This window comes from Centropristis striata, chromosome 9, assembly GCF_030273125.1.
Source record: "Centropristis striata isolate RG_2023a ecotype Rhode Island chromosome 9, C.striata_1.0, whole genome shotgun sequence".
Lineage (NCBI taxonomy): Eukaryota > Metazoa > Chordata > Actinopteri > Perciformes > Serranidae > Centropristis > Centropristis striata.
Genome location: NC_081525.1, coordinates 15,584,098 through 15,599,013, shown reverse-complemented (window position 1 = coordinate 15,599,013; position 14,916 = coordinate 15,584,098). Strand labels below are relative to the sequence as shown.

Below are 14,916 nucleotides of genomic sequence, written 5' to 3'. Positions count from 1 at the left end.
TCAACATTTGACACTCGTCTTTTCGTCGTTTTCTTTCGCACCTCTCCGGTCCATCTCTGCCATTCACCTCCGTTTCCATCCCTCTCTGCGTGTCCAAGTCAATCTCCCCTCGCTGTGATTGGCTGGATTTGTTATTCCTGCTAAATGGACTGCGCGCCCATTGGCCGCCTTGGCACCTTCGTCACGCGGCTAAAAGGGGTTTTTACTGGAGGTTTCTTCCTGTCAGCGACACATGTAGAACAAGCAGCTAACGGGACCCAGAGAGAGAAGCAGACCGGAGGACAGTCAATTATAGCCTCTATGCCAGCCTCGTTATTTCTTTCCCCTTTCTTTTGCCAAAACACGCACTTCTCGGTCTGAGGACATTACGGCATGCGTAGACCTGTAATTACGTCTTGCAATGGACTCCCTTTGTTCCAGCGAAAAAAGCAGCAACAGTAAAACGGGAATCATCCAGTGGAAATACTATCTGATAACTCCATTTGCTCGGCGCTCCGCTTGTTGCCAGTGAATATCTCGAGCGAGAGGTCCGCTGTCTCGCGGAGCTGGAGGCCGACCGCGCGCGTTAGTGCACCCGCTTTTTACCTGTACTTTTTTGGGGACTGTTGTAGTCTACCTGTTTACCGTATCGACCCTGCAAGTCATTAACTTTACAGCCATTACTCTTAAAAGAGACCAACGAGGTGGGTGTTTCGTTGATTCTACAGCTATGTTTTATGTTTAAAAAAATGCCTGTTTTATTCTTTCTACTTTAAGCTACTCGGAAAAAAATAGCCTCGTGTCTCTTCTGGTGTGTTTTTCTTTTAGCAGTGATATTTGATAGCGTGTGTTATTCTTGCGACATTGCCCCCCTCCTCCTCCTCCTCCTTCTTATCCCCTATTTAAACCGCAGTAACACTAAATGTAATGCTGCGTTTCTTTTTATTTTTCATTAAAAAGCTGCAGCCAGCGGACAGGACCTTTTAGCACATGGCTGCCTGATATGTTTTTTTTCTTTCTCTCTCTCTCTCTCTCTCTCCCTCTCTTTCTATTTCCATGACTTGGTCTCTGCGCCCAAATTGCCTGCCCGTGTAATTACTTGAGTTAGCCCATTTAAGTTAAAAGCCACCCCCCTCCTCCTCTCTTCCCCTTCCCCTCCTGTCCCCTCAATCTCTCAGCGGAAAAAAAAGAAACTCCTCTCTGAATGAAACTTGACGATGGTCCGTCTTGTTTATTCAGGGAGTCACTTTCAGGTCGGCTTTTTGATTCATCTCCTTTTAGATTTAATCAGCACTAAGGTACGCTGTGGTTTGTCCCTAAGAGCCATCGCTAATGGGCTTACTGAATGCTTTTCTGTGTGCACCCCCCTCCTCCTTTCCCCCCTCCCCAACTCTAATTAGCCTACCTGCCTTTCAACAAAGATTTGGCTTTATCCAGGCATGTAGTCTGCCTGACCAAATTGGAGAGGATTACATTTGAAAGAACCCACATTAATTTTGTGGGTGAAACAAATGCCTGCATTGCATTAGATTAGAACACTTAGCATCATTACAGGCCTGTGGTTTATCAGGGCTCCTATTAAGGCGCTGTTAAATATTGGTTTTTAGTTGCAAGACAGATCATCTTCATCACTCTGGGTCAAAGGCCTGCAAGCATCAAGTGTTGGTAAACACAGAGCCACCAAACTGCTTCACATGTCAGTTTGAAAGCCAATGCTGTTTCAGCCTATTCATAGAGTATTCCTTTGTGTTTTGCCATAACCACCACCTCCCAGCTATTCAAACTGCAATAGAGTGAGGAATTGTGTGGCGAAGTATTGTGCTGTTTCGAATTTCTTAGGACAGCTCAACAAAAGCCCACGCTGCATAATTGTTCCTTTGGCTCACGGGGTTAACAGTTAACAGACATTCATCATGAGAGGTCCAATGAAGCAACAGCATGGGGATGAGACAGAGATCAAGGGCAGATTAGTTCACTAAATGACTCGTAGCTCTCTTGTAGCAGAGCAGGACTCTGTTCTCTTTATGAGATCAGTTGTGGCATTTTGGTACGATTTGTAGTCTGCACGCAGACTAATGGAGCAAGATGTTCAAGATGCTGGAAGTTCTAATTTGATAATTAACAAATTCACTTGCAGCATGTGGTATACATGATCTAACATAGTCCTGTGACCCATCCCAGATCCTGACCCAGTTGCATACAAACAATACTTGCCTGGTAAAAGTATGAACAGCAACTTTTTGGTTGATGTGTACGACTTCGGACTGTTAAAATCATCTCTTAAATGTGTGTTTTTAGGGACAATGGTGAATCCCGGAGGCAGCAGCCAGCCACCACCAGTGGGCACAGGCTCCCTGTCCTGGAAGCGGTGTGCAGGGTGCGGGGGCAAAATTGCAGACCGTTTCCTCCTTTACACCATGGACAGCTACTGGCACAGCCGATGCCTCAAGTGCTCCTGCTGCCAGGCCCAGCTGGGCGAAATCGGCACGTCGTGCTACACAAAAAGCGGCATGATCCTCTGTAGAAACGACTATATCAGGTGAGGAAAATACTTTGTGCATGCATTATTTATATTAGCATTGATCATTATTACCAAGGGTTATCTGGAGCAATTGCTGTTCTAATAATTCATAGTTCTAATAATAAAGTTACGTATTTAATTTCACATCATACATACATTTTTAAGACAATTGTGTTTCTTGGAAACCAGATGAATGCACTTTTCAAGGCTCCTGGAGTATATTAAGATATTAAATCGAGTTATAAACAGACAAAAACGGGGCTGGTCATGCAATCGTCAGCAAGGTTGGGTTTACTTCTGCAGAACATGTGTCTCAAATTGTACTAACATCATCAGTGTTCATTAAAGTATCCTGCTTGAAGTCTCCCTGGTCTACCCTGAATAAGGTCAAACACGCTGGCATGTTGACAGAGCACAAAGCAAAAGAGTTGTTCTGCAGGCCATCTGCGTGTCTGTCCTGTTTGCTGTTCATGGTCAACTGAAGGACAGAAAATTGGTCTTGTAGGATTTATGTTTGCTCTGCGAAACATATGTACAGTGTTTGTGTTGGGCACAGATTATTGTTTAATTTTTTGGGTATTTTTTTTTTATATAACAGAAAAGCTCTATTTAATTAGCAAAGAGAGCCTTTTTAAATATTCTAGTAGGTGTGCCAGACACCCAACCAGAGCTTATTGATGACACTCTCATTCTGGTAATGTGGAGCAGTCTGATGTGACGGCACAGGCACAGTTTACTGCAAGTTCAAACACTTTCTTGAATCACCCCGGGGTGCAAGAATTGATTTTAACCCTATTAATTAATTAATTAATTAATTAATTAATTGTTTTGACTATTCTTCTGTAATACTTTTACATCATTGCAAGACATGGTTAATAGTAGAATATTTAAGTTTTAACAAGTTAAAATACATGTAAATGCATGAATGTTTGGGTGCAGCTAATTACTTTTGCATTAATAAACTAAAATATGAGATTTCACGACTGTCAACATGAACATCCAACACTGCTATTAAATCTGCACGGATAATTCAAAATCTAAAGTGTGCCTCTGCGCTCTCACACCCACCTCATAAAAAGGATGAGGAAGTCAATGGGGTACTTCATTCATAATGGGACTATAACGTAATTAAAATTGGAAGGGGGGAAAATGTGGATACACCTTTCCACTTGTAATGAGAGCATGCTTGGTGGAAGAGCTAAAACGCATATTATGGAACCATGAGATCTCTGTAGAGATAAAGATAGGAGCGGGGGGAAAAAAAACATCTGACAGTGAGTCTACACAATTAAATGCTTTAATTATAGTCCCCCTCCATTTCCTTTAGTCCTGATGGGTTTTATCTAATGAGATCTGGTCCCTGGCTTGTATCCGCTCCCAATGACGTGTCCGAAATGAATGAGAGCCACACTGCAAACAAAACATTTAATTAACCAAATTGGCTTTTGAGAGAGAGCAAGAGAGAAAGGCAGATAGAGAAGAGGGATTATTGCGAAGGCCATTTGCCGTTGTTTTTTTCCCCTTCATCTTAAAGGGGCAGACTCATTTTTGTGATGGACTGCAATGCTCCCCTTACATTTAAACCTCCCAAACTTTTATAAATACAGCTGATAAGAAAATGCTCTGATTGATCAGAAGTGGAAACGCATCACATCACAGTTATAATGGGGTGCATGCCTGGCCTGGGGTGATACCCATCTCCCATCAGTCTAGTAGGAATATTCACACACACCACATGACATGAAGCACCGTCTCTGTTTTTCATGCAGTGCTGCCACCAAACGCTTTAATGTCAAACTTTAAGCCAAAGTTGCTGTGGGGATCATGTTGTTTTAAGCTGGAGGTGATATTATTTCTGTGGGCTGCTAGTAGAGGGAGAATTAATTTACTTGTGGCTGCTGGATTCAGGGAGAATGCTGTCCCCTTAATTGAATAAGCCTAGGTAATTAAATGGCACTTTTCCAATAGAACGTGTGAGGTAAATCTAATAGTTGGTTATTTAATATCACTTTGAAGTCTGCCCACTCAAGCACTATGACAGCACAAGAGAATGTGAACTATTAGGCCAGGAAAAAACCGGGATCTCAGAAATTAATTAAATCGCATGCAATTTAGGGGAAACGTTTATCTTGATTTGTCATAACAGAATTAATTCAAGGCCTTCAATTCACTTGGGGCCAGATCTGTTACTCTGAATTAACCAAGTGTAATTTGGCTGATCCCCCACCGCCACCACCATCACCACCCACCCACCCTCCACCCCTATACACACACACACTATACACACTCACACCTCCCCATCCCCCTGTTCCCAAAACACATGCACATACACAACACAGATCCACGCGCGCCCTCCCTCATCCTAGCAATCTCCCCACCCCACCCCGTCCCCAGCCCCTCCACCCTTTTCTCTAATGCAGCTCTTGCCATTATGCAAAGCCCCGCTTCAGTATCAATATGGCCTAGTGCTTTTAAGGTGCTTTGGCTGCTGATGTAGAGAGGCATTTTTAATGGACTGTGTTGCAGAAATCATTGTTGTGGGGTAATTTTACCCTACTCAAAGGCCTTGGTGAATGAGGTCTGCATTTACCAGACAGCCTAGCAGCAAGCCATGCTATATTTCACCTGGCAGTCAGTGCTGAAATGAAATCCAATAGTTGTTGCCTATATAGACAACAGACAGCTCCAAATGTGTTTTTTTTGTTTGTTATTTAATTTAATGAAACACGTTGATCGTAGCAACGTCACATCCACGGGGGAAGAAAACAGATAAATCAAGATGAAGCCATCCTCTAGAGACGACGTAAGAGCCACTGATTTTTTTTTAGGAGGAAAAAAGCTGAAACCAGATGTGTCACTGCAATTAAAGAGTCCCTTGGCCTTAATTATACTGACCTGGGGTGTCTACTTCACCTCAACGCTGTAGGTCACTGGCAGGGAGGCCATTAGAGCCCAAGTTCAAACCGATATAGCAACTTAATTTAGCACCTAAAGGCTTTGGCTCTTTAAATCAAATACTATCAAGAGCTATCCCCTGATAAAATAATTAACCTGGTATGAGTGGTGAAATATAAAAGGCTGCGGTGAAAACGTCCTGTAGTCTTTGTTTCGACACCTCTCAGAAGCATTCCCACAGAGGAAACTCCTTAAGGAATAAAATTCAACATGAACACGACGGACATATTTTCAATTTGAGCAAAGTTTGAATTTTCAAATTAGTCGGCTTTGATATGCAGAAATGTCTTCGGGGGGAGAAGTGTAGTTTTGTTTTCCCACAGATTGCACGAGCACATGAGTCTTAAAGCAAGGCCTATATGTTCATTTCCACTATCATGTTTGTCCCAGTGAAAGCAGAGAATTGGCAGTGTTGTGACGACAGTCTCCAGTTAATTAGTTTCTGAAATTGAGTTTTGATGGAGCCATTCCAAATGATGCTAAGACAAAATTTGCTTCTGCCTAGGCTGTCCTATTGAAAGCCATTTCCGTGTCCCTTTGCAAAGAGCTCTGGCTTGTTTGTTCGTCAATATATCTAACAACTGCTTGGGTTATGGTTGAGATGGTAGAAGCGTTTATTCCCTCGCTCCGTCTCAGCATGAATTTGTTAAATACTTTTCATAAAATTGTCCTCAAGAATGTCTAAACAGAAGAAAATGCAATTGCGACAACACTTTCCCCTTGTTGTTTCTTATTCTTGTTAATTTTTTTTAAGCCAAACAACTTTATCTGATACGCACACACCAATGTTAGCCACTCCCCCCATCCCTTTCTTTTTCCATCCCTCTCTCCCCTTCTCTCCGGAGCATGTCAGATGCCGTGGTCTTATTTGATTGCTTAGGAAAAGTGCAGTGATAGAGCAAACACCCGGTGAGATATGATGACAAATGGGTCCAGATCCCAGTAAATTACTTTCTGCTCAAATCGAAATTTCATTCAGTTTGCTGCTCACCGAGATGAAGTAATCTAAATTGTGGACTCAGAAGGAAGATAGAAGGGAAGCTGGAGCAAGCATTTCATTATCAAGAGGCAGCGGGAAAGAGAGGGAGAGAGAGAGGGAGAGAGAAGGTTAGGGACGAAAGAGATGAGCAGAAGCAAATCTAAAGTGTTGACACCATGATTGAAAAGGTTAACCCATGCACATTATATATCAACCCGAGTAGCTACTGGTTTCTAATGGAAACACGGCACTGACAGAGCATTCACAGGAGTCCTAATGGCAAAAGCACTATGTCTCCGCCTGGATGTACAATCAAATCCTCTTAGGTCCTGATTGCTTATGTTCCAGGTTATTATTAGGTTGCAAAAAATGTGCGCCAAAAGTAATATGCAGTTTCAGTACTAGATGCTTGTGGAGAGCAGAGTGCTCGAGGATTCATTTCTCCGTCAATATTGTGATGATTTTTCTATTTCTTCATTCTGTTACTCTGCTGTATGTTTTCCCTTTAAGGTAGAAATGGAGCTGGGGGAATAGTGAAGTTAGCACTGAACATAGTTTTCATTCGGTCACACGCTCAGCAGACACAAGTGTGAATGCCACAGTCCATTAAAGGCTAAATCTATGGAGGTGCCTACAGCGGTTCTATACTAACACTCTTCTCCTTCTTCTTTCTAATTTTTCAGATTATTTGGAAACAGTGGAGCTTGCAGTGCTTGTGGTCAGTCCATTCCAGCCAGTGAACTGGTGATGAGGGCACAGGGCAATGTGTACCACCTCAAGGTAAACTCAACTTCCCTCTATGAAGCTTTGGACTGGATGATGTTGCAATGCTACGCACGCCTTTGAAGACTATAGCCTTGTGATTACTAGTGTTTTTCTTTACAATGGCCCTTATAGAGATGAATAAAGTGGACGGAATTACATTAATCACAAAATAATATTGTTTGAATGAATATGTATTATGTGGTCTGTAAATGTGGAAAAGCTTGTTGTTTCTAAATATGAAGATAATAGCACTATAAAGCAACTTTCTATGAAGATAGATCAATGCAATTATTCATTTGAAAACAGTGTTTTAAAAAAAGTTTTAAAGCAGTAATCGTTGGACTTTCAACAGCTAAAACAGATAGGAAGATAATTTAATCGCTGAATAGCTAAAACAATTAGTTGATTAACCAGTCAACAAAACATTAACAGACAATGAATCGCCATCTGTTTTGATATCTAATTAATCCCTGTGCCTCACTTTTAAAGAGTTACTCTGATGTCCTTGGAGGAAAACTAAGTCCACTTCATAAAACTACTAAATATAATTATTATTTGTCCTTACTTTCACTGAGTTAAAATTGGTAAACAACATCAGTTGTGATCATAACAACCAAATATTCTTTTATTTTCAGATTTTTTTCAGTCTGGGATATGTCAATGATCAGCACAATATTGAATTTGATTCCTTGCATCAACAATAAACCAGGAAAATGTCATCAATTTGCCCTATAGAGCAAGCATGTGAAATAGCTCAATCTGTTGGGAAATAGTACAAACTAGACTTTAGAATCCAGGGCTCTAGATTGAGAGCCCGATCAAAAACTGCAGTTCTAATGGGTTTTGTTGGGGACATTTTTGAATGTCTATATTTTAGCTACACATTTTTTATTGACTTTTTTAAGAAGTTGAGGTTAAACTTCCAAAATTTAAGGAATAAAAAACACCACATCTGTGCCAAAATGTATGACAAATACATTAACAGTGCCAAAATGATTGAAAAATTGAACATTTAAAAGCTAAAACGCCACAATTGATGCACAAGGGTTAGTCAGTCAACATAACATCAATAGAAATTAAATTGCCGTAATTTTTTAAATATTTAATTTATCATTAAAATCATTCAAACTTTATCTTGCTCGAGCTTCCTGATAGGGTGAAATGCGGCTCTTCTTTGTCTTTTGTGATATCAAATTAAATACCTTGAATTTTGGACTGTTGGTTGGACAAAACGAGACATCTGATAACATCATCTTGGGCTTAAAAAATGTGATTGTCATTTTTCATTATTTTCAGACACTTCATAGACCAAACCATTTATCAATTAGTTAAAAAAAAAGCCCCAAATTGCTGTTCATTAGTTGTTCCTGTATTTTCCACCATTTCCCACCAGTGACACCTGCACACACCACTGTGCAGAAGTGTATATATATCTGCATTCATAAGCATGTGTGTCTGCTCCAAGGTGCTATTACATAATAGGAATGAGCTCTGCCTTGTGGTCCTGGGGCCTGGCTGTGAACGTTCGTCTCTCTGTCCCCCTCCTCCCTGCAGTGTTTCACTTGTTCCACCTGCCGGAACCGGCTCGTCCCCGGGGATCGGTTCCACTACATCAACGGCAGCCTGTTCTGCGAACACGACAGACCCACAGCACTCATCAACGGCCATTTGAGTTCACTGCAGACAAACCCACTACTGCCCGACCAGAAGGTAAGACCCTTCCCACGCCTACACTTCTCTCTGCACCAGTGACACATGACAGAGGGGTGGGGTGTCTGATGACGGAGCGTTCTTTGTGGTCTCATTGCAAAGTATTAAAACGGGGCAGAAGGCTGATAACTTCAAAGTAAAGGACAAGTCAGTAAAAGCTTGTCATCAGTCAGCTGGAGTCATTAGCGGGAAAAGAAAAACATCTGTAATTTTCACAGCAACATTTTTCACTGTGTTTACATTGATGTCGTCGATTCAACTTGACTGCGAGGCATGCAGCAGATACTAAATCTTACAGAGCAGAGATGAATTTTATTTTTAGACAGCCAATGGATTTTTCCATCATTCTTGTTGGAGGACACGCACTCAGAAAATCTGTATTAACCGTCAGCACAAAACATGTGAAAATGATTTTTTTTGTGCCGCTGTCCTCACACTCAGTTTGTTATGAGCAGATACATATTTGACTCATCTTGAATTTATTTGCTGTCCCGAGCCACATTTCCAACTGTGCTGAAAAATGACACATGCTGCCATTAATACCGAGTGTTTAAAACAGCATTTGACTAGTGTATCAACAAGACCGCGATCACCTGGGCTAAGTTATTACTCCAAGGCCAAAAATATGTATCCAGGGCCCCGAGGTTGAACACAGACAGCAAGCTGCAGCAGCCAGTATATCATGAAAGCTGTCATCATGGCTTTCCCTGATTTGATCTTGATGCCTCTAGTGAAAGCAAAACAGAAGGCCTAATCATATACGAAGGATAACTTCATTCTTCAGGATAGCTTCATTCTGCCCGCAGGAGATATAATCATTTTTGCCTCACAACAAGGAGCTTTATTGATACCTTGTCTGCACACACAGCACACACAGAGATATGGGGGGTGTTTGGAGTGTGTCAGAGTCTGACTGAAAGAGGAATTATATTGTTGGGAGCATGCATTTCACCTTGAGTGGTTTTGTGAGTAGAGGAGAGGTAGAACTCCATTAAGCCCCCCCACTTCCCTCCCTCCCTCCACGTCACAGGCCTTTTAAGGGCTTGTCACTTCTACAAATCAGCTCTTAGAGCTCTTAGAGCTCCTCACATTTAAATTGAAAGCCGTTGCATTATCTAGCTTAATTTTAAATGTCTGTTTAAGTCCTTACTCCCACCCCCAATGTCTCTTGTAGCATGGCTGGTGTAGTAAATATGAGGCCTCATTGTTTATTTATGCGCTAACATCAATTGTAGTGAAAACTGCTGAATTATTGATGCTAAAATGCAATCTGAATATTGGCCCTGGTGCTTTAATTATAGCAGAGAGAGAATTATTAAATAAACAGAGACACATCGCTCAGTGGGAACAGTCTCGGGATGCTTTTGTTATCTCCGTGAGTGAAATAAGGAGCCTGCTGCTGGAGCACTTTATCACACAAACATTCTCATTTCTTTTTCGCTAAAACAGAATTTGGATGGCCTCGAATAACACAGACTTACAGTAGGATAACAGCTCTCAGAATCAATATACAGCATGTATCCTCAGCAGCACAACATGGATTGAATGTAGAAACACAGGCTGGTTTAGCAGAGAGAAAATGAAGCAGTCACTGCTCATACGGAAACACAGGGGTTATCTACTGACCATTGTTTGTGATTATGTGTGATTTTGCCGTGACATAATTGGTGTTGTCCGCATTCATGGCGTAGGACATTTGATGCTCATTTATTAAGCTTTCTTCCTAGCTTCTTCCTAATCTCTTTGTTCAGCACAGACAAATTACCTCTCTCATACAGAGCTGCTTTGACCCAGGGGAGCGAGACCCTCCCAGCGTCAGTCACTTTAATTAGCCCCCAAGTAGGAGTTTGCAATTACTAATAGACTGAAGCCCTCCTAGTGATTTGAGGGATGAAGGGAAAAGTAAATCGCCCCTAAGAATCATAAAGAAGAAGAAAAAGAGAGAGAAAAAAAAACATTTTTCTGTTTCACAGGACTGAACACCTCCTGCAGTTATGTTAGAGCGTGGTTATAATTATACCAAAGAGAATCGCTTCATGGATGCACTTTTAACTTAATGCAAAGTAAATGGGACACCAGATGGTTTTCAAAGCCTGGCTGATCAATAAATTAAACACTGGAGCTGGTGGAAAGTTGATTTATCAGGGTGAAACATTCATGGCATTTTGTTAACCGATACTTTTAACAGGGTTCGTACAAAGTCTGGAAAATTTGGAAAATGCTTAAATGTAATCATTATGTTGTCAAGGATAGGAATATGCTTGAATTTGAGTATATTACCTCAAAAATGGTTGATTTTCAGAAGGGATTTTTTTCTATATGGAGATCTAATATTCCATAGCTCTGACCTGACTGACATTACTATTGTCATCACAAACAACAGTTCGGACTCTTCAAATTGTCATTTAGTATTTCGACTAAAATACACAAAGAGGCTTCACAAACAAACTTCGGCTTTCCTAGAGCATTTTTTGCCAAATAGTTCAAAATGAAATGCTTTGACATATTCTGTCAAATCAGCATGTCAGTATAAGGACTATAAGGATTTAAAGACTTTTGTAGAACCCAAAGCCTATGGGTGCCTAGTTGGCAAATAAATAAAAAACGCACACAATGTCAAATCAGAAATGTCAACATATGGAACACAAGCAAGTGAAATAAAAACTAAAGTGCATCCATCCATACAAAGGAACCGAATGCAAGCCGATGAAATCTTCCACCACAGAAAAAAGGCTGGTCATAAAGTGCTTTAAATTCCATGATTTAAACATAATTGCTTTTGCTATTAGGATGTTTTAGTTAACTTCTTGCAGTATTCAAAAGCCTGTTAAATGGACACTACCACACTCGCTTTTTTGTGCCAACATTAGCTGTTGCTGCGTATTATTTCAATACATCTCTGTCTCAATGAAGATTTTTTTAGGTGACTTAAAGATTTGTAATTTTTCCATTATTGGCCAATAATTTATCGGCTCGATATACAGCTCTGGAAAAAAATAAGAGACCACTGCAAAATGATCAGTTTTGCTGGTTTTACTATTTATAGGTATGCGTTTGAGTAAAATGAACATTTTTGTTTCATTCTATACAGTGCTGACAACATTTCTCTCAAATTTGAAATTAAAATATTGCCATTTAGAGCATTTATTGGCAGAAAATGACAACTGGTCAAAATAACAAAAAAAAGATGCAGTGTTTCAGACCTCGAATAATGCAAAGAAAACATGTTCATATTCATTTTTAAACAACACAACACTAATATTTTAACTTAGGAAGAGTTTAGAAATCATTATTGGTGGGAGTATCTCATTTTTTTAATCACAGAATTAGAATCTTCCTCATAAAATAAGATTTGGTCATTAAGTAGAATGTGTTGGAATCGAACAAACACTGGAATGGACTGGCTGCCATAGAGATGCTGATTCAAGAAACATTTGTGAGAGTGGTCTCTTAATTTTTTCCAGAGCTGTATATTGTGCATTTCTAAATTTCAACGTAATCTAGTGTCATCATATTTGTTTGTTGTCTCCTCCGGGCGTCTCGCACCAGACCTTTTTAGCTAGCTTAACAGGTTCTCTGTTGAAATTAAAAATCAATAAATCATGATCAAAACATACAATCAAAGTTAATATAACCAGCTGGTAAAATAAAAAGTGTCAATATTCATTAATTGTTGTGGGTATAAATGAAATTTGTAAACAGTTCAGGTGTGGCGATGAAGCCTTTTTTACCCACATTTTAAAATGTTTTATTTTGTATCTTCTCACTATTCAGGTGTGTTAGGCGGGAGCCGTGCAGGAAGCAGGATGTGTGCCTTCATTTTAGCCCTTACTCATTGTCACCCGAGACAGCGTGGATCAGCAGCACCCCAGCCTTTTAGCTGTGCTCCCAGGCCCTTTGCCCCAAAGGAATCCTCTACCCATCTTACCAGTTACCTGACTTTTATTTCTGCAAACCCATACCCAGCGCTCAGCCTTCAACCTTGGCTTTTTCCCCAAACATGGGTGGATACTTGCACTTAATGCACCTGAATCGGGACGTTGAGGACTCCATGACCTTGGAAATTTTTTAAAAAAGGAGACCGATCAGACTCCAAGGGGGACTCTTCAGGAAGAGAAAATGAAATAACACACAAGAGGATGTTGTGACTGAAGTGAAGAGAAGAGAAAAAGACTAATGATGTTAAAGCGATGCAGGCTTTTCAACTCTGCATATTTGTTTAAAAGACATTTTGGGGGAAAACCTGGGACCTTTTTCATTTTTCCTCTCTTCCTTTTCTATCCTCATTTCCCAACAACATGGTGTTTCCACTTTATATATTTTAAGTGTTGTCAAAGGGGAATGTGTTTTGTTTTTTTCTTTGGTGGTATATATAGAAAAAGAGGGGTTTTAAAAAAAAATCTGTGGCTTTTTGTGGAAAACAAATCATGAACACTCTCTTGGTGTATTTGTAAAACTACCATGTATGTACAGTATGCATGTAAATGTCGTTGTCCAGGCGTGGCTACAGTACATCTGTCCCTCCGCACTCCACTCCTCCTTCCTTCCTCCCCTCCAAACCTAAACCCATGGCAAAGTAAAGAAATTTGCTCATAGTAATGTAGAGATCATCACCAACATATAAATGCTGAATGAAAGAGAAATTTATTTGTGATATTTTCCGAGACATTTGCTCCAGTATGGTGTATTTAATTAATAAAAATATTGAAGATTTAAAAGCCTCCATAAATTCATTGAAAAGACACAATTAGCTCAACTTTGGTTTTTAGATTTTTTTAATTATCGCTGACGCTTTGTGATAAAATTTTGTTTTTGAGTCCCTTGTTTTTACCAATGAAGCATTTCAATCTTTATATCTAAATTACATAATTACTACAAGTTCAGTTCATCAAGTGCCCAAGAATTTATCTTTCATGCACAAACCTGATATCAATACATGACTCGTGAAAGAAATCCTTTTATTGAACATCCTGCACTACTGCTATTTAATTTCCAGCTTAGCAATCATCAAGGTGCATGATGAGCGTCTAACTGAAAATGGATAAACATGTATCCTCTTTTTCTGTTCAAATGACCGTTTGCTATTCATCACTCTAATACCTGACAGAAATAGAGGAAAATGTCCCTTTGAAGATTCAATTACTGCAGAGAGGGAGAGAGGTGTCTCTCTTTGGCAGGCACAAATTGAATGGGCTATTTGCAGAACAAATTGGTGTTTGAAGTCCTTGCAAGACCTAATAGGTCTGAAGGAGGAACCCGGTAATGGCTGATGCGCTTATCTGTGGAGTCTGGGCCCCTCATGAGCCCCGCCGCTGTGGCTGAAACAATGCTGCTGTACCGGATAAGACTTTCATGCAAAAATCAGCTCCAATAGAAAATGAAATGGGCCTAAAGAGTAAACAGACTTTTGTGTTCTCAAATGGGATTAAAATACTAAGGAACATATTTCAAAGGTAGAAGAAACTGATCTGCTTTGAATGCCAGTGCTTCAAAAACTTCTCCTGGAATATACAGGTGCATCTCAATAAATTAGAATGTCATACAAAAGTTAATTTATGTCAGTAATTTTATTCAAAAAGTGGAAATAACACATAGATGTCTTAATTTATTTAATTTTTCTTCTAATTTAATGATTATGGCTTACATTTAATGAAGACCTAAAATCCACACTCAATGCACTCTACTTGGTTGGGGCTTTTTGACTACTGGAACTACTGGAAATGGATTTTTCCATATTATTCCATATTCTAATTTATTGAGATGTACCTGTAGGTTTTTGCTACAGGCCTGCCATTGGTTACGTCTACCACACACTATTGTTTCCTCCCTTCCTTATAGCAGCGATCAATTTAGCAGAGCTACCACTGCTACATCTGGGGCTTAGCACCAGCCATGACAATCATTGGTATAAAGAAATACAACCAAAGCCTATTGCCAAATGAGAATGGGTGCAGCCAGAACATTCTCCAGCGATGACACGGCGTTGTGGAGCCAGTTCTGTGCTGGT

The 14,916-nt window shown here is 40.1% G+C and overlaps 1 protein-coding gene across 1 annotated transcript; it reads left to right on the top strand.

Annotated features, from left to right (window-relative positions):
• Positions 1 to 212: 212 nt before the first annotated feature.
• On the top strand, positions 213 to 13,627 carry lmo4b (LIM domain only 4b). The gene is made up of 5 exons (XM_059341976.1): positions 213 to 683; positions 2,278 to 2,518; positions 7,118 to 7,214; positions 8,754 to 8,909; positions 12,684 to 13,627. Exons 2-5 carry the CDS (start codon positions 2,283 to 2,285, stop codon positions 12,690 to 12,692), a joined length of 498 nt encoding a protein of 165 aa, XP_059197959.1. The 5' UTR covers positions 213 to 683; positions 2,278 to 2,282; the 3' UTR covers positions 12,693 to 13,627.
• Positions 13,628 to 14,916: the final 1,289 nt, after the last annotated feature.